Below are 19,765 nucleotides of genomic sequence, written 5' to 3'. Positions count from 1 at the left end.
TATGTGTTTCTGGAAGGTGGTTCATTATTCTGATGGAACAAGGCTACTTTGAGGCCTGCTTTTGTCCTGGGCCTAGCTTTGGCTGGCAGAGGCTGGTCTTCTGAGGACACCTTGGCAAAGCCACGCAGACATGACTGCAGGCACCTGCAGTAGCCCAGGGACTGAGCTAAAGGGCAGATACACCAGTAGCCTCTGTATCTTCCCCAAGCCCCTGCCTTGCAGCCTGTGAGCTGTGTGAGGAGGTACCGAAGCATGGTATACCTTGTGGGGTATTTTCTCTTGTAGGTAACAGTGTGTACTAACAATGGGGAACACAAGTAAGACTGAAATATCCTTTTTCTTACCAGGTCATACACTGATCTCTAAAAGGGCAGTGAAACATAAAACACACACACAATTTTATGTGGGTGGAGGTACTGTAATCTGGCCTTCCATTTTCTAAAGTAAGAAACAGACCCTACCTTTTGTACATTTTGGCTAATGGCTTTTATGCTTCTTTTGTCTCACTGCTTACTTGGGAACTCAGTGGAGCTCTGTTGCTCCACCATTACAAAATATTTCTGGAACTGTTAAAAATTTCCCGTTTGCATCTTACCTAATGCCTATGAGTCTCAGTGACCAAGGAAAATAATTAGGAGTTTATGAAATCATAGTCTGACCAGCATCATGTTGAACAAATATCTGTTAACCTGAAATCTACTTGGATTGAGTCTCCATGGGACAGCTGTAAAGCATATTTTACAGTGGTTCCATATTTTGTAATGGATTTGCCAGTTTTCTTAATGGAAAAGATAGGGTTTTTTTGTTTGTTTGTTTTTGTTCTGCTTTTGTTTTTCCCCACAAGTGTATAGGACCTAGTCCTAGAAACTTATACACATATGAATCATACTGGTGGTCAGGGATTCACTAGTGACAGAAGGAAAATAAACATCATATCAACTGCTGTCCAAAGCATAAATGATTTGAAAGATTCCTTTATTGCTGACTACGTTATTATTTGTATGAATACCTTAAAATACTTATAGTAAGTAGCATCTGCTTTGAATTATTCTTGTATTGACATTGACTTAAAACAATACTTTAAAAATGTTTTAATCTCTTATGAGATGAAATTAAATAATTTTAGCCTGTGCAACAATATCAGGTATACTTCAGCCATAGGAAATAATGTATCTGCTTCAAATTTGACCTTCATGTCAGTTGTACTTAGAAATGTGTAGAGATCAACTGGAAGTGGGTTCTCTTTTTGTCCACAGCTGATCTGTATAGATTTCACAGCTGAGCAAGTTCTCAGTCTCCCATGTGAATAGGATTTATGAGGTTAACCATTTCCAACCAAATCCTATCACTGTTACATGCCAGCTAACTAATGTCACTTTGTTCCTTGGGGCTTATTTCCAAATGCAGGAAAACATTTACAGGCAGCAGTACTGCAGGATCACTTTCCTTCCTGACAGAAACACTTGGGCATCCTTTTTAATGAATAGCTTCCTCTGTGCATTTACATAATAGTCTCTGTCTGCTGTGAAGTGAAAGGTCTGCTTTAAATATTTTAGCTAGGATCTGATTACTCTTGCACCCCATGTCTCATTTAGACTAAAATAACCAGAAGTAAATGGATAATCTTATAAAAAATGCTGGAATACTTCATTAATTCTGTCCTTTTGATTAATGACTATTTCGTGTTAAGCAAGTTTAAAAAAAAATCCCAAGGAGCTTAATTCTCAGCTAGAAAAGTGAGTCGCATATTTCAGGTGGATTTGCATTGTTCATTACTGCTGGTTGTAGTACATCTCATTTCTTGTACTAATGTGGTCCTTTTTTCCAACTTCCGTATTGCCTGGCACAGAACAATCAGGAGGAATCTGCTGAGGGAATTTATGTGTCAAAAATTTTGGAAAATGGACCTGCAGACAAAGCAGAAGGCCTGCAAATTCATGACAAGATTATTGAGGTAAGAAAAAACCAAAACTGGTGGATTAGTCTGTTATATTATCAGATTAATCACAGATTTGATGTTTTTCACACTAAGTATGCTGTAAGTTTGTTCTTTTGCCATGTCTAAATGTGATTCGTATACACTGAACTGCTCACACGTTTGCCAGATGTGAAGACTCATGGGTTTTCCTAACAACTAATACATGTGTTGGTCTCAGGATTAAACCGATATAAGTGAGGCAGAGGTATAGACACTGAAATAGCAAGCAGGAGAGGCAATTTGCATTTATTTTAGGTAACTTGAGAAAAAAGGCTAAACGACTCTGTGTAAATTCACAGTTTTAGTGAAATTGGTTTTGCTTTTTTTTTGGGGGGGGGGGGGGGTTACTGTTGTGACTATGCGACTCTTTACAGAAGCTGCACTGAGGAGCAGTGTTGTGAAACTTCTTGAGCAATTAGAGAAAGTTCTTCCTGCTATATGATCATAAGTAGATCATCTGTGGTTCTCACAAAGACCAATATAGCCGTTTCCCAGCATGTAATATGCCGGCATGGAAATTTGAAAGTCTATTCTTGTGCTGTACACAGTTTTTCACATAAAAGAAAAATAATTATCATTAAAAAAAAAAAAAATCAGTCTGAAGAAAAGGCTTCTGACTAGCCTACATCTGTAACCATAATTAGCCTTGTAAAAGGCGTTAAAAGAGCAGTTTGAAGTAGTGACCAAAATAGATTCCTTCTAGTGCTGTCAAACCGGCATTTCACATCTCAACTCTAATACAACTCTCTTAATGACAGCATGTAACAGTAGCTGCTAGGTTTGTTTAAGATACACCACTTTAGCCTTGGGTTTAGAGGAGGCTTAGAAGTGTTGTGTGAACTTGCCAGTTGGACGGGGTTCCAAACAAAGGTACGTGAAACAAGTGGATTGGAGACAAATGCAGAGTGCTGCTGCTGGCATCTGGCATTATTTCATTGTTAAGGCCTAGAAACAGCAGCCAAGATTGTTTGAATGCTGGCTTTGCTTTTAATTTTGGGAGCCTGAAGCAGTTTGTTAAACCAAATTATTCCATTTTCTTGGAAAAAGAAGCTCATGCTCTTCACTGGCAGATATATGCATCTCTAGTAGAAACCAAATTGGCTGAGCATTACTGAACTTGCAATCTAATTCCTATCTCCCTGAGATAGACAAAAAGCTTAGCATCCATTTTTTGGTAACAACAGCCCTATGCTGAAAAAAATGTTTCTTCTGACACTACCGTTTCACTTAACCACACTGTAAGTTCCAGAAACTGACCTAAAACAGAGTTTTATGCATTTCCTCATCATTTCCTGCCTTCGTGTATTATTTCTTTATAGTTTCTTGCTTTTTAAAACAAAGTTGAATGGTTTTGGAGGAAGGAAAAATAAATTTACTATTTATTGTTTACCAGCATTTATTAAACTTAATGTCATTTCTCAAAATGTCACTACATGCTTGATTTTTATTTGTTTGATATTTGGTTGCATAAAATCATGTTGATATTTAGATTGCTACTGAGAGCATATAGATTTTATTTCCATGTGAAACTGCAGACCCAATGTAACATTTGTATTCATACAGCACTGAACTGGTCATAATTTTCACCATATTAATATACAGCATCTTTGTATATACTTTTTTTGTATTTAGGCAAGCATTTAAAAGTGTTCAGGGTTAGGTCAAACATTTTAATAAATGTTTTATTGCTTCAAAATTTACTAAACTAAACTAAAAAATATATATATATATTAAAAAAAAAATGAAGGGGAAGGGCAACATTAAGACTTTCTAAATGAAATGCAAACAAATAACTATTCTTTCATGCTAGATCTAGGCCAGTGTAAGCAGCTGGAGTCAAAAGGTTGCATTTTACCTGGTCCATACATAGCTGCTGATGCCTTCTTGCACCAGAATGCCCTGTCAGCCCTGCTGTGGTTTGTTGGGAAGAATCAATATGAATGCTTCTGTTGTGAGGAAATAAGTTGGACAGATGGTGTAACTGTTTCAGAAATGTTGGCAGACACACATAATATGAGTTTTGGTGAGACAAAACGTGTGTCAGCTTGGGTTTGAAAAGTTGATAGGAAGTGGGACTTATCATTGCTTTCGCTTCACTCATTTGGTGATCTGATCTAATGGGTGATATTTAGTGAGACTATTTCTTGGTAATCAAGAGCAGAAGGAACCGACATTGTTGGAAGAGCCTTTGATAGCTGCAGTCAGCAGTGTGATGCCCTGGGTGTTTCTAGTAATGCGTAACTAATGGGATAATGGTCAGAACTATCCCATTAGACTGGGAGAAAATCTGTTCTCAAGGCATGTTGCTAAATAAAGAAGGTAATTTGTTTCAGTGCTTTATCAGATGTTGAACAAATGTTAACTGCACATGGTTGACAAGAGTGAGTTGTGCGCATTTAAGATGACCATCTTGTGGGTAACCTAGTGCAGCAAATGACTCTGGCAGCTGGACTTCTGAGCAAAGTCTGGCAGATACAAGCATTGTGATCTTTTACTTCATATACATCATTACCTACTCCGGCAGCTTTGCCAAATAATTGTTATGATATGCCAAATAATTGTTATTTGAAGGGGTGCCAAGGACAGAAATCAGATTTCTTCCTTAAGGTATTTGTTGAAAGTGTAAAAATGCATGACCTGAGTTCATGGAGGTTTTTGAGGTCCAGAATATCAGCAGTAGAGTCTCTTTGATGCATTCATCTGAAAAATGTTGGTGCTTGCATGGACTTTACTTTCAGGTGAGCATATTTTGTGCTTGAGGACCTGAACGCTGGACCAGATGCCTGTGGGATGGCAGGTTGGTGGTGGGTGAGGGTGACAGAGGTGAAGGGCGACATCCCTAGGTAGCCTGTGTTAAGGGGCTGCAGCTTTTCACAGGGTGCTGTCACAGGACCCTCACTGATCATTTTCACTGTTCTGCTGAGGAACCGAGGATTTCAGTCCTCAGCACAGCTTTTTTCTCTTTACTCAAGGCTAGCTCTTCTGTGAGAAGAGACTTGTTTACACTGTGTAAAGTTGGCCTGGGACAGTGACATGCACCAGCAGCACTTGGGAGATGTTTTCTTTCAGGAACCTCCTTACACATAAAAAACGATAATTACTTGTTCATTGAGGACAAACTTTACTCACTAATTACTTTCATATAGCAGGTTCCCCCAGATGTTAGGGTATTCTGCTGCTTTCAAAAGTTTTTATCCAAAAACTAGTTCCCTAAATTAATAAGGTGCATCATGTGTTCCAGGACTAAATCCTGATCACACGCTATAAAAAGAATCTCATAAAACACGATGCAGCATTGATATCTGTGACTCCCAACATGAAAGCCTCAATTATGAGCAGTGATATAATGCCAGCAGACCTCTGTCTTTTAGACCCCTTTGTCTTCTTCCATTCCACCCTGCCAAGAGGAGGGGAGAAGCAGCAAGCCATGCACGAGACTGTCTATTAGTCTCTGCTGGTTCAAAGAGTTCTGGTTGCTGCTGTAAGAAAATAAAAAAGCACCCTTCTCTCTCTTGGAATTTTAGGATGGATCACAGTTATACAGCTGTGCATCATTTCATCTCCCCCTCACTTTATGCAAATCTTTCCTACTGAGTAAGTTCACTGCTCATCTTTGCTAATGCTAGTAGCCACCTCAAGGCAATGCAAAGCAGTTATGATCCTTGGCAAAGTTGCTGATACACAGAAGTGTTTTACCTGATGTTTTTATTATATATATTTATAGATCTGAGCAGTAAAACTGGAACTGACTCTTTCTGAATGGAGGAAAATTTTACTCTCTCACTTTGCTTCACATAAGTTCAGTTTCACATAAGAACGGTGCCACTTGGCCGGAGCTCCAAGTACATTGATGTCCTGTGGGTAGTCACTAGTTAATGCCTTTGGAAGAGCATCAGAAAAGTGCAGGCACTGAGTGATGATTTCCCTGGGGAGCTTACAGTCATGTGAAAGCTTCTGTTCAGAGCTAGTTCTTTACACTTGGTATTGCCTTTTTTTTTTTTTTTTTTTTTAGCTATATATATAATATTACATCTTATAGAAACTGATATGTAGTCTCTGGTTTTGAGCCCAGCTTTAGAAAAAAACAGCGACTGATTTTCTGAAATCCTCTTTCATTGTGCAAGTTACAGTGTCTTGCAAAATACCATTGTGTTACTAAAGGGAGGCATGCTGATATTTTATCTTTTCACATCAGTGTTGCACAAAAAATACATGACCAGGACAGAATTTGCAACCCAGATGGAATTCCTGAATTTGTAAACAAACAAACAGTATTTCATGAATTTGAGGGAAAAAAGCCACTCTTAATTCACACTGTGTAGGAGACAAAGCCCCATAGTCATGGCTGAACTTTCTGTTGTAAGTTTGCCAAATAACAAAACAGCAGTGAAAAACCTGTGTGCATGTAAGAGGGGCTTAGGCTGAAGACCAAACTATTTATACAAGGAACTATAAGCACATCATCATCTGGAACACTTGAGATTTTTTTTTTTGTTCTGTTCCTTGCACTGTAAGGCAAAGGCTTCTGTTATTGTACTCTCCAATGAAATGAGAACATTGGCCCTTTTGCATTTTAGTCAGTTGATTCTTATTAATTCCTTGACTGAGAAACAGGCATGATGGAAAAGAGGGGGGAAAAAAAAGAAACATTTTTAGTCTGTGATTTTTAAGTCTTTTTGAAAAGTGAAATGGATGCGTATGTATTATGACTATATTTTGTTTATGCAGCCTGAGCTCCATAAGTGTATAATAAATTAGGCTTCATCTCTTATTCCATGTTTGCCTTTGTTCTTTAACTTTTTTGGGGAGTACACACACAATGGCTTTCAAGCGCATGTCAGCAAAGCCAGTTTCAATAAAGACGAAGTCTTGAGGCTTATCCTGGCAGAAGCAGCTTACATCTGCAAAGCGCCTACACAGAAACTTTTTAACTATTGCCAGACTGCTGACTGTGCTGTGTGTCAGCCGTGTGATGTTTTATCTTCTGCATGTTTCTGTCATTACACTCACTATGTTGCTCAAGCAAAATCTTTGATACTAGCCATGTTTATTTAGCTAGGAATCTCCACTCTCAGATTATGTCTGTAGAAGTAGTGAGCTTAGAAACTGTCTTGCTGGGATCAGAGCTCGTAGATTGGGGATGGCATTGAACCAAAGATGCACATAATGTGACCAGGAAGATCTGGGTGGTAGCTGAGGAGCATTTCACATAGATGATTTCAGCATATCTAAATATGCCAACGTGGCCTTAGGTATGTCAAATTCTCTTAAATCCTTAACAAATTCATGATGTCTGGCACCTACCTTCATTAGATGCCTACTAATTAGTCTGAAAGATCCCTGGCATAATAAATCAGTGTATCAAGGCATAAAAACGCCTGTAGCTTCTTCTCACCTCTCCCTCACCTGTTGAAATAGAGGTTTTTGGACACCTGAATTAATTCAGCTGTGAGTACTTCTCCAAGAAATGGGAGATCTGGGTCATGGGCTCTGCCCTGCTTGAAAAGGACTGAACTTCCATACCCAGGTCATTACCCTCATTAACAGGGCAGAGGCTATCCTGTGCAAGGCCAGCCCCTGCCCAGCCCTTCAAACTGAGCTAGGTGCTGACAGGCATTTGTGAGCTAGGGTTATCCAGTGATAATCTAGTAAGAAATGGCTGCTTGTTCCAGAGAGCTGTATCTGGAATACTGGCTCTGCCCTTCTCTAGGGGAGTGCTGGTAAATGAGAGTTTGCCTCTGTCTTGTGTGATGCCAGGTTTGTGGCTTAAGTGGCATTTTCTTGAATGATACAAGCATTTCTGATCTCACAGTATCTTCTTTTTGAGAAGAGAAGGTAGCAAATGATGTTAACCAGGCTGTTCTTCAGTTATGACACTCCTAGTCGTGGACGATTTGGGTTCCATGACTGAATGAATACCAGACTTTGGGTCTTTGATGCAGTCAGTCTCTTTTCAGTTGTGCCCAGTGACAAGACGAGAGGCAATGGGTGCAAACTGAAGGACAGAAAGTTTCAACTGAATATGAGAGGGCACTTTACTACAAGGGTGACAGAGCACTGCAACAGGTTTCCCAGAGAGACTGTGGAGTCTCCTTCTCTGGAAATATTCAAAATCCTCCTGAATGTGATCCCATTCAATGTGTCATAGGTAACCCTGCTTGACAGGGGGCTGGATTGGATGATCTTCAGAAGTTCTGTCCAGCCTCAACCATTCTGTGATTCTGTTTTGTGTTCAGATATTCATGTTCTCATACATGTTCTCATACTGCTTTTATCTAAAAAAGAAGAAGTGAAAGTGCCAAACATGGTTGGAATGTGACAACTAGACAAACTCTTCAGAAAGTTATTGGCAGAATTGGTGTATCCAATGTGCCGTATCATCGTTTTCAGGAAGTCTCTTCAGCCAATGGTTTGTGAGTCTTAGCTACTTTGAGATGCAGGTAGCTGGTGTGCTGCACCTTTGTATGTGCTTAGATACTTCCCTGCAAGGGGCTCCCAGTAAACAAAGAAAAGGAGATACCGGGGTGGCTGGAACATGACAAGGGGCAGAACGACATGGAATATTTTTGCAATGTGACTTGGTATGAAAGGGGACAAGAGCAAACTAAGGGGAAGCTGTGAACATCATTATTTACTTTTTTTTTTTGGGTATGGGGAGCACTACTTCTACCATGTTGGGCCTTGGTCTAGGTGGCTTAAACATGATAGAAAGGCTTTGGGAGTTTGCATGCACATGAGCTTGCCTAACTCGCTGTCTTGGGCTGATTGTGGTGGGTCTCTGCAGCAGCTGGATGACCACATGAGCAGAAGAAGAATAATGAAGAAGAGTACACATGGAAGAAGAAGAACAGGAAAAAGTGAGCATTACAATTACAGAGGACAAAGCAGCAAACTTACGTTTCCACAAGAGTACTTTTGAGTGCCTGCCCATAAATAGGCAGTGGGCAAGAAGTGAAGGGGATATGGAAAAAGTGGTTAACCAACTTGTGGAGTAAGACCACGTATACATGTATGTGCACCCACAGTCTGACAGGGAAATAAGGTGGAACAGTGCTGGAGCAAAAATGCCAACTGTACTGTGTCTGCAGAGTGAGGCAGAAGCCAAATTGGCAAGTCAGCTGTGCTATTTAGGTAGGAAGGATTCTGTTTAACCTGTGGAAGAGCTGACTAATATAACACCATCTATGGGATCTTGCTGCCATGCACAATAGATCCGTAGGCATTGTGTGAAAGCCTGTTCACACCCATCTTCTTCATAAAGTGTCTAATCCCACCCTGAGGGATGATGTGTCAGAAACTTGGCAAGTTGAAACTCAGCATTTTCCTAGATGTCCTGTTTGAGCTTGTCTTTCCTGCACGTCATCTCTCTCTTCCTTCCCATGATTTTTTTTTTTTTAAGTTTTAAGGTAAATCTTCCAAAACAATTGATATTTAACATACTACCTCACTCAGTAGCAGCAGCAATGTAGTTTTATAGTCAGCTGGGGTAGTAGGTTTAGAGTAAATTCTTGTGTATATGAGGTATTAGAGGTGTTCATGACCACTTTCAGGAATGCATTAAACAACACAACTAAAATCTGTCATGTGCTGTTGCTTTCATCCTCTTCCCAGGAAGAGAAGGGAATGTGCAGAGAAGTTTTTTGTTTAGAAATTTTTCAAATGATTGCATATACACACATGTTGGTGTCTATTTATGTTAGGGAAGACAAGGTCATAAAAATGTATCTTTACATTTGTTCCTGAAGGTGCAAGGTTTTCTGATGAAGTCTAGTCGTTTTTTGTCTTTGCTCTGGGCATGATCTTGGACAAGTCCTGAAGAAAGTACTTTCCCTTCCATTGGCAAGTTGTATCTCTGTAACAGGCAGTCAATTGGGCTTCAGGTGTGATTGTGGATTGTTGCATTGGTCTTGGACCTTTAGCATGTCTTGTAGATATAGTGGATTTGACTCTTGATGTGGAGCTGAAATATCATAGCCTGATGAACTCCATCTAGAAGGCTTCAGAGGGTGATGGGCATTTTCTGGTAACTTTTATTAAATGTGTTAATTGTGTGAAGAAGACAAAAAGTCAGAAGTTTCAGAGCACTTCAGGATGGATCAGAGGGGGCTAGCCCTTTGACACTTGTATGTTGAGTACTAGTTGGAACAATTGATGGTAAGCCAAGCTATGAAAAGCTCTAAAGTTTGAGATCATGCTGAGTTTCTTGCTTAGAACTGAAGGAAGTGTAAGGAAGCCGTGCCTCCCACAGCACATTCTGCTGGCACCCCAGAAGCTCTTGATATTTTTCAGAAAGTGAAAAGAGCTTTCTTTAGCCTTTCATAAAGGTTGTTCTTTATTGTGGTTGAGACAACAGTTAGAGGAGATGACAGCTTACATATGTCATATGAATGCAGTGTTTTATCCTCTTAAGTCACTGAATTGATAGTTGAAATCCAAAGGCTATATGCTCCAAGAGCTTTGATCTCATCTGCCCTTTTTCTTAATCAGCTAATTATATTTGTAGGGAGTTGCTAATCACTGTTCTCTGTAATTGGAGGCTGAGTGAGAAAAGCCATTAGTATTTGCTAGTGCAGAAATGTTCAAAATGAAGTCATTATTCATGGCTTCACTTAAAATTAATAACCTAATTTTTAAGGAGCTGTGAAATGGGAGCATGCTCCTCCTTAGAACTTGTGAAAAGGAGTAGTTGGAGGCGTGTACAGCATTGTGCTTTCCAAATGCTTTGAAAATTGGAGTGACAATGTAAAGAAGGCTCTTGTTTGGAAGCTGCTTCTCTCCAAAATGCAAAATTCTGTCGCATTTAAGACAGTAATAGAAAAACTAATTTTCGAGTTGGCAAGAGCAGATGTGGTCTCTTCACCATCAAAGACAATGCTAAGTAAAATCAAATATATTAAGCTAAGTACATTTGTTACTAATACACAGACATTTTACTAAATGTTTGTCTTGTCTGGGATTGCAAATCTAATGTAGTTTTATGACTTTACATGTAGACCCAACTTGATTGAATCACTGCTTCAGGAAAGGAGTGTAGAATGACTCAACACTGCTTCTTTGTTCCAAATAATTTTGGAAGGCATTTTCTTTATAAAATGTTGTTGACAAAATAAGTCATGGCTGCTGTGTTTATTTACATAGCAAGTCTACATATTATTTACAGAACGATATGATTTACATAATGTCTTCTTTAAGTAATGGTTTTTGTTTTTTTTTTTTTTTTTTCCCAATCTTGTTACTTGAAAAGACAAATGGTAGGATGAAGGCGGAAATTGTGGAAAATTTAAAAACGAATATCAGGATGTCAAAAGTTAAGAACAAGAGTATGAAAACCTAATTTGAAAATTGCTGTATTCTGCACCTATCAAATAGTTCAGCTTCTCTAAAATATGAATTTCTGTCTACATGTGGTTATCTAATGTAGGAGAAAATCCAAAATAGGTTGATGCAAAATGTGAGTTTTTCCCTTGATCTATCGCTTTCTAACTATTTGGAGCATCCACATTTTGAGGGATGTGGTAGCTCAGAGCTCTCCCATCTGTTTCTGAGTAGAGTCTTTCAATCTTGCATTAGTTTCTTTAAGCGTGCTGATCAAGTGGGTTAGTATCTGAAGTCCTTCCAGCAGCTTGCAGGAAGAAGGCATGCTATTTTAAACGGAAGGGATTTGCTGTCTTGCATGAATTAAAACATCTGGATCCCTACATTTCTCTGTTACAGTTAGATTGTGTTGGGCTAGTCTTTGGCACATGGCAAGTATGGAGCCATATGGTCTTCGTGCTGTCAGCAAGCCTTTTCAGCACATACCTTAGCTTACCCCCCAGCCTTCTCTGAATGGTAGCTGCTACTGCAGCTGGAAAGATAAATGTTCCAAGAGCTTTCAGGCTGTTGTGCCATTCTTCTTGGAATGGATTAGTTACATTTTTGAGTGGTATAATGTACAAGTCTAGAGCAGAAAGCTGGCTCCTTCATTTCCCATGCAGTGGTCAGAGCCCTAATCCAAATTGGACACCTAGTGTTAATGCCAGATGTGTAGCAGCCCTTTCTGATTTACACTTCTTGTCCGTTGCATCTTGTTTTCTTGTCTCTGTGAAATCTCTGAGTGCTTGGCACAACTTTTAAATATGCTCTAGATGTGTACTTAAATGGAAAGCCAACTGTTTTGGGAATTGTCTTAACTGGAATTTACTTTCTGGTGACCAACAGAAGGATGTTAAAATCACACTAACTTGCTAGTGGATTCTTTTTTTTTTTTGAGTGTTAAGCAGGAACCTTTCCTTATGAGAGTATGTATGATTTATTCTAAAAATACAAGAAATACAAGGATTTTTCCTATCTACTTCTATTATCAAGTATTTCAGAATACTTAAGGAGTTATGTTTTTTAATGTTTAATATTTTTAATGATTTTTCTCTGTTTCTTGATTTCATAGAAGAGTAGGAAGAGTATGAGAGACTCAGAACATCTCTATTTTGGGGTCATAAAAAAACATTTTAAAAACATTTTTTTTTTTTTTTTAATGTTGTAGAAGAAATAACTCATTATTGCTGGAGTTTCTCATTAAATGAATTTTGACCATTATTTTCAGCCTTCTTTTCTGAGTGACAAGTACTGTATCATTTTATTAAAGTGCGGGTTTTTGTTATTGCTGTATTTTTTTTCCCTTCTCACTGCTATGAAGTAACGGAAATCTAAAGAAGTAGTATTCACCACTTAATCTACAGGTTTTATCTTTTAATTATCACAGATCATGGACAATATTAGAAAGATTAAAGAAAACATTGACATTTCAAAACAAATCAGAAAATGAAGTATTCAGAAAATGCTGTTGATAACTTAGCAGAGCAATTTAAGAGCAAAGTTTAAATGTGATTGCCTACTCACTCCTGTCTTATGCCAGCTGGAGTCCTGGTGTACGTTCGTGGCATCAGAAGAGTGGCAGTAATAAACACTTTAGGGAGTTTCAGTACAAAATGAAGAACTGTATACATTAAAGTGACTCTTTTCTATTTATGATTGTAGTGTTTTTTTGTTTGTTTGTATTTTTTTCCCATCTGCATTTGTCTTTCACCTTTATGTTATGCTTGTTGTGATTTTTTTATTTTTTTTAAGTTCTGTAGTTCAAGCATCTACCTCAGTGCATGCTTAGAAGAGCATGTTTTATAGGAAACAGTTTATACTAGCCATTGAAGTTATTAATGCAAAAACCATCGAGTTATTGTTAGAATGGTTAATGTGAATGCTTTGCTTTGAGTTTTGAGATCTGGTTGACTTTAGTGATAGGTTTCCTTCTTACATGAAAGATTTGGGAAAAACTTGTTGGGCTTAGTCCAGATGACCTCACATCTACCTGGAACCCTTGTGCCACTATTTCCTACTGGCTGGCTTTGTGGTGGACTTGTAATCCTTCCTAATGAGCTTGTTGAAATGAAAGCTTTTAGGCTTTCTTTCAATTGTGATTTGCAGTTACCTTTACAGCATAAGAATTGGGGGTGGGAAGGAATCAGATTGTCGATGTTAGTATTTTCAATTAGATAAATGCTGATGAAACATAAACCATTAGGTTAATGGGAAATTTGTGTGTTTTAATGTAGATCTTTTATTGGAAGAAAAAAAATAGTTCAATCCCTTTTCCAGAGGTGTTTGTTTTTCACAAACAAAAATTTTAGATGTGTAGGCTTCAGATGGCTATCCTAGTCACTTTATCAATGGGGCAGAGACACGGGCAGAGGACAATTTGAGTTATTTTTAGCTGCTGTGCACAGAACGTTTTCCTTTCCTCTTCACTTACATACTTTAGAAAAAAATTCTCCTTCTGCTTTCTTGCCAGAGTTGCTACTCTGTGTGCAAGCTCCAGCACCTTGCTTCTCTGTCACCTCAAGGTACCTGTTGCCTGGCTGTGCTACATCAAGCTATTATGTATCTGCTCTGAAAGGAGAAACCTAAATTCCATATCCAGCTGCTAAGCTGTTCCTTTGTTTCAGCCACTTAACCTCTAACAGCTCATTTTATCTCTAATGGAGTGGATAGTGAAAATGTGTGCTAGACTCTTACAAAATAGTGGGCTCTAAATATATGTACTATCATTGATTTTTTTTTTCCTGATTTTAAGTGAGCTGAGTATTCCCCAAGTTCATGTATTATACATTTTTATCAGTAAGTGTCTGGCTAAGGCAAACATTGTGCTCAGTGTTCTTTTGAGACAGTGTCTTCACAATATTTCGCTGCTGCTACAGAGGTTTCTGGTCAGAACTAACCCAATGCTGCATAATGATGAATTCATGTTATTAAGTAGGAGAACAATAAAAAGTGATGTAAACATGCCTGTGCCAAGCCAGTTGCCTGATATTTACTTTTTTTTTTTTTTTTTTTTTTTTTTTTTTAATACTGATCATGCATTTAGCAGCATACAGAGCCCAGAAAAAAAGAAATGCCAATCTGCTGTCGGAGAATCTAGAGCCCAAGGGAGCATTTAAGATGGGATTCATCTTGCCTAATGCTAAATCTCTATCTCTAAAAGCTTTCTCATTCTGTAAATATTAAAGATGAATTAGGCACATATTTTTAGCAAAGGTGATTAGTTCAGTCAGAGGTACTTTACATATAGACAGGTGAGTTAGGATGAGGTTCATCTGACTCTTCAAAGAAGAAAGTGGTAGTAGCACATCTTCAGCACTTCAGCAGTTTCCTATGAATCAACTTTTTCCATTTTTGAGTTTGGATCATTGGGATAAAAGGCCACTTTGTGCAGAGTTCTTCACTGTAATGCCAGAACAAAGCTTATTGAATCTTGTGTTACACAAGAATTAATAGAATTTAAGAAGAAAGAAGGTAGTATGTCTCATTCACCTTCTTACATTACATTTCACATAGGTCCAATATTCTGTTCTTCTGGAATTATGTACTCCACTAATTTAAGCGGGAGCTGGAATGTACAAGAAATTGGCTTCCATATTCATAATATGGAAAATGCCAGCTTAAGTAAAAAAAAAAAAAAAAAAAGTACAAAACTGCTTGGAATCTCACAATCATGCTGTGATACTCCTATCTGATATGGCCTCTCCAATTCTATAGTCTTACTGACTCTCTAGAAGTTGTATTTTTCATCCAAAGAACAAAACAAAATACGCATACAACAATAAACCTTATTCCATGTTCCAGGTACTTTGAATGTTGTTACTTTATCTGTTTATCTGCCAGAAATTATCATGAGAAAAGATTCAACTTTAAATGCCCCAGTAAGGCCTGGCTATATAGAAACTAGTTTTGAAATCATTTAACATATGGTTTCATGTCATGTCCAGTCTCATTAATCTCTGTATCTTTTGGCTTGGAGTAAAGTAAACTCAAGTGTTAAAATGCAATCTGTATCCCCAAAGACAGTGGTCAGTGTACCACTGGTTTAGTGGAAGAAATAATGCAAACAGCTGTGTCAGCTGAGAGACTTGCCTAGATCTCAATTTCTTTTTAGAGTTCAGTGAACCATGATTTTGGCAGTTTCTGGAAGAATATGAGTAGCTGTTCTTGGAACCTGAATGATGAGTTTTAGCAAGTGAAGATACAGATGTGTGTTTGAGATGGTGTAGCCATCCATCCATCCAAGCAATGGAGCACTGTTCCAGTTTTCTTCATTCTTCAGAGATGTGTAGTTTGTTCAGAGAAACAGACCATACAAAGATTGAGAAGCTGGGGAAGCTCTTCTGGCTGTAACAGCATGAATTATCTCATTGCTCAAAGAAATAATTTTTAATCTGCACTTTTGTTGCTTATGGGTGTAGTGATTTGTATGGGGAACATAAGGGAAGGCAGGCAGTATCTTTTATCAAACAAAGATGGTTGTGAAAGATGGGCAAGATGTGCTCTCAATAAATCTGGCATAAGGGGGTTGGAAATAAAAACTTGTGAGCTGGGTGTTTGTTTGGTTGGTTTTTGATTGTTTATCTGTTAATTTACCAGATCTGGTTCAAAATAAAGAGTTGGAGGGATTCTTTTCTGTGAAATGTTCTTTTCCCCTGGACATCATCTTGGCCATCTTTATTGATATATGTACGAGTTCATTCTGATTCTTCCTGGTTGGGTGTTTCCACTCACAAGGACATTTGTGCATTAGATGAGCATATCAGGTTTTAGGATGCACACATGTGAGATGCATTCATTCGAAGGATGCCTCTGTGGGAGGCATTAAAAGCTGCAGTTGGAAGGATATGTTGGCTGTAGAAATACCTTGAAGGCTTTTACTTTTGAATCTGAGGTGTTTTTAAGTCTCCATTTGGTATTTATTGGTCTACGGCAGGCTTACGTCTGGTTCTGAGTCTGGTGAAGTTTGGGAGATGGGGTGCTGTTTAAATGCTAGCAGGGGGATTTTTTTTTCTAAGATATATATAAAATAGGTGGTTAGCTCTTAGAAAGCTATTGTTCTTTTGCCTACATCAAGTGTAGAAAAGTGCTTCTAGAAAAAAAAAAACAAAAAAAAAAACACAACTTATTCCTATCAAATTATTCTCTTGCCTGTACTTATAAAATTTAAAAAATTGAAAGGTTCTGTATGCCTGCTGTGTACGACTGTAGTGTATCCATTTCTCTTGCCACTAATAATGAACTAGTGCTGAGAGGCTACAATGGAGATAGGAAGCATCGTTGCAGCAGATGTACAAATACCAGTTTAAAGCATAATCCTTACTTCGTGAACTAACAATCTAAATAAATGAGTCAGACTAAAGGAAAGTGACAAACATCTGATATTCAGAATGGTGGTTTTCAAATGCTATTTGAAATCCTGAATTTCTTACAAAACTTTCCACCAATAAGTATTTTATTATTTTATTTCATACAGTGAAAATAATAATACACTAGCACATCAGGCACAAAGGAATAGTGTAAAAAGAACATCTGAAGTTCTATCTATTCAACAGACTTTTCCAGTCTTTTTTTTTTTTTTTTTTTTTTTTTTTTTCTCCCAGGGTTTTTTGAATTATGCACTCTGGATATTACTTAACTTTCCCTTGCAGCAGTTTTCCAACTTTGGATATTATGTGACCATAAAACTGTGCTTTTGGGATGAGATTTTAAGTTTTTCTTATAATTTGTGAGCTGTGTCTTCCTGTGTTCAGAAAGCAGTTAGCATAGTTTGAGAAACTATTGCTTTACATTTGAGGATTTGGAAGTGATTAAGCAATAAAAGCTGCTGTAAGAAACAAACTAGTCTCTTTTCTCATGGTCTAAAACTGTGATCACTTAGAGGGAATTTTTTCAAATGCAGATTGTTTCTATGACTACTACAACACATCTTTCAATCTCCAGCTAAGGCACTGTAAATTATCCTTGCATTAAGGTCATTCATCAAGGTGAAGAACGTGAAGGATGACTGTTTTTTTCCTCCCTTGCTCTGAACTGCATGACACAGGATATTGTTAAGGCATGGTAGGAAAAATGCAAAAGCAGGCTTCTGTTTGCCTGCAGAAGTGCTTCAAGCAGTTGTGAGCTCTTTAAACTAATGTGTAGGATTCTGGTAAATCAAAATTTGAGATCTTATTGCTCAAAAATAAGTGTGGTGATTGATTTTGCATGTTGTTTTTGGTTTTTTTTTGGTGGTGGTGGTTGGCTGTTGGTGGTGGTGTTTCTTTTTTTTCAGATATCCAAGGGACTGATGTTGAAAAGGGTAGTCATTGTCCATACAAATAGTGAACACGTTTTTTTTTTCATGCATATGACTCAACTCATGTAGAAGAGCAATAAACGGTAGGAATCAATGGTATTAGATTAGGGACACAACTGCAACATTAGATCCATATCAAGGTTCTGAGGCCGTCCACTGCTTTTGCTTTGGGTGCACTGGGGCAGATAAGACTTGGTGTGGCAGAGTGAATACAGCCATGTTGCTGCGGCGATTGTATGAGCTCCCAGAAGCTCTTCTAGGAGGGAATGGTGTTTCCTTTCTGTCCTGGTTCCATGTGCTCCCTTCTTCTGATGTTTGTCCTGTCAAGGAAACAGTAGTACCTGTGCTGTGACTGCCACATATCAGTATGTGCTGGGATGTGTGAAGAGGCAAAGTGCAGTGGAGGTTTATGTCCATGATGAATCAAGAATAACCCTGGTCTTCAGAAGCCATTGACTGACCAGACAAACTTGATATTAAATAAGAATACTGTGCTTGTCAGAATACAGGTGGTTCATGGATCTGTGTGCATGTGTTCTGTGATTGTAAAGGGCTTCTTTGAAGAAGCTGCTCTTAATTAGGCTTAGTAACATTATAGACATCCCTTAAATGTATGCTTGAATGATCTAAACTGAAGCTGTTCTCAATAATGGCTTGTTGAAAGGAAAGGGTAATCCCTGAAGACCTGTCCCAGTATGCTTAGCTGGGAACTGCACACAAAAAGCCCAATTGATTTCAGTGCTGTGCACAGCCCATGTACAGAGGGTGCATGCAGTTTCCTAAGGCTACAGGTCAGTACTGATCTATGGAAAATTTTGCTAGAGTATCTCTGTAAGTTTTGGTGTTTGGGACTCAGACAGCAAAGCAAACAACAGTAATGTCAGTAGCAAGTACGTATCTTGAAGTAAATCATACACATTTTTAACTTTATTTAAAGAATTCATGTATATTCCTTTAATGATATCTGAATATATGGTAAATAGCTGCTTGTATTGCTTTCCAAAATCGCTTCTGAACTGATCAAGTTCAGTCAGGTGTAAATGTTCACATGTAGTTCTAAAGTTTATGAGGAAAAAGCTTCTGAGTCAGATTTGCATAATAGGTCAGTTAAAAAAAAAAAAAAAAAGTTGGTGCATTATCTCAAGTAATATTATTCAGTTAAACACAAATGTTCAATACTAATTGAATTCCTTGAGCAAAAGCAAAGAATGGGCTTGTATTGTGTACTTGTGTACTGATTCAGCCATCACTAACTGCATAGTCACAGCTGGGAGACATATTTTACAACAATTGAAAATACAAGAAAGAAAACAAAAAAAATAAATGCCTACTGGTTTCAACTGTATCCAAGAAATTGAGTTTACAGTGAGTTTTTCCAGGTTTACTCATCTTTTCAAACAGTTAGGTTTCAAAGGTATATTGGCCCCTCAACAGGTGTATAATCATTGCTCTGCACACTGATAGCAGCATTTGTAAATGAGATGAAAATCACATAGTTCATCTGCATCTGTACTGTGCCAAATATAGCTCAAGATTATCATTGTGTTTGGTGGGGTTGGGTGTGGTAACAGCTCTTATTCTGTCCTTAGAATTGCATTTTTCAGAGGCTATGCTTGTCTCTTCTTTGAAGGAGCAGGACTGAGGGTAAGTTCTGGACAGAGGAAACACTCCACTAGCCTCAGCAGTTAATGGGAAGTTGGTGGAAGGACTTATAGCCTGGAAGAGGATGGGAGGTGAGGTGGGAGCAGGCTAATCTTAAGGAGCTGAAATAGCAGGTATGGAGTCTTTACTATGTGGGGCCTGCAAAAGAAGAGAAATGATGTGGGTTAACAAGACTCAAGCGGTAAATGAGTAGAAAAACTGGGGTAGAAGAACTTGGGGCACTGGAGTTTCTTCTGACAACAATTTTGTAAATTTTTTGTGTTAAGTATTTTTGAATTTCAATTTCAAATATGTTTTGATTTTTTCTATACTAGTGAATTTTTGTTTTTTCCAGCCATAAGTTAGTTAATACCTGAGCTAAAGGCATGTCTACTAGTATTTTAAAGTTGTAGATTTTTGTTGAATAAACATATTATGCTTTTGTAAATGTAAGTACTTTTAGCCAATAGAACTATAGACTACCACTCTGTAGGGTC

At 38.1% G+C, this 19,765-nt stretch overlaps 1 protein-coding gene across 1 annotated transcript in view; it reads left to right on the top strand.

The window, feature by feature from the left end:
- Nucleotides 1-19,765, top strand: part of PDZRN4 (PDZ domain containing ring finger 4) — a gene marked incomplete at its 5' end in the record, with an annotated part of 242,983 nt that overhangs the window by 4,726 nt on the left and 218,492 nt on the right. Inside the window, one exon of the mRNA XM_082763387.1 lies at nt 1,850-1,954. Within this exon, the coding sequence (XP_082619513.1) occupies nt 1,850-1,954 (105 nt within the window). The remainder of the gene's footprint in view (nt 1-1,849; nt 1,955-19,765) is intronic.

This window comes from Aythya marila (genome assembly GCF_965140915.1).
Source record: "Aythya marila genome assembly, chromosome: 1".
Taxonomy (NCBI): domain Eukaryota; kingdom Metazoa; phylum Chordata; class Aves; order Anseriformes; family Anatidae; genus Aythya; species Aythya marila.
Note: the sequence above shows the minus strand (reverse complement) of the source record. Positions and strands in the feature narration are given on the sequence as shown.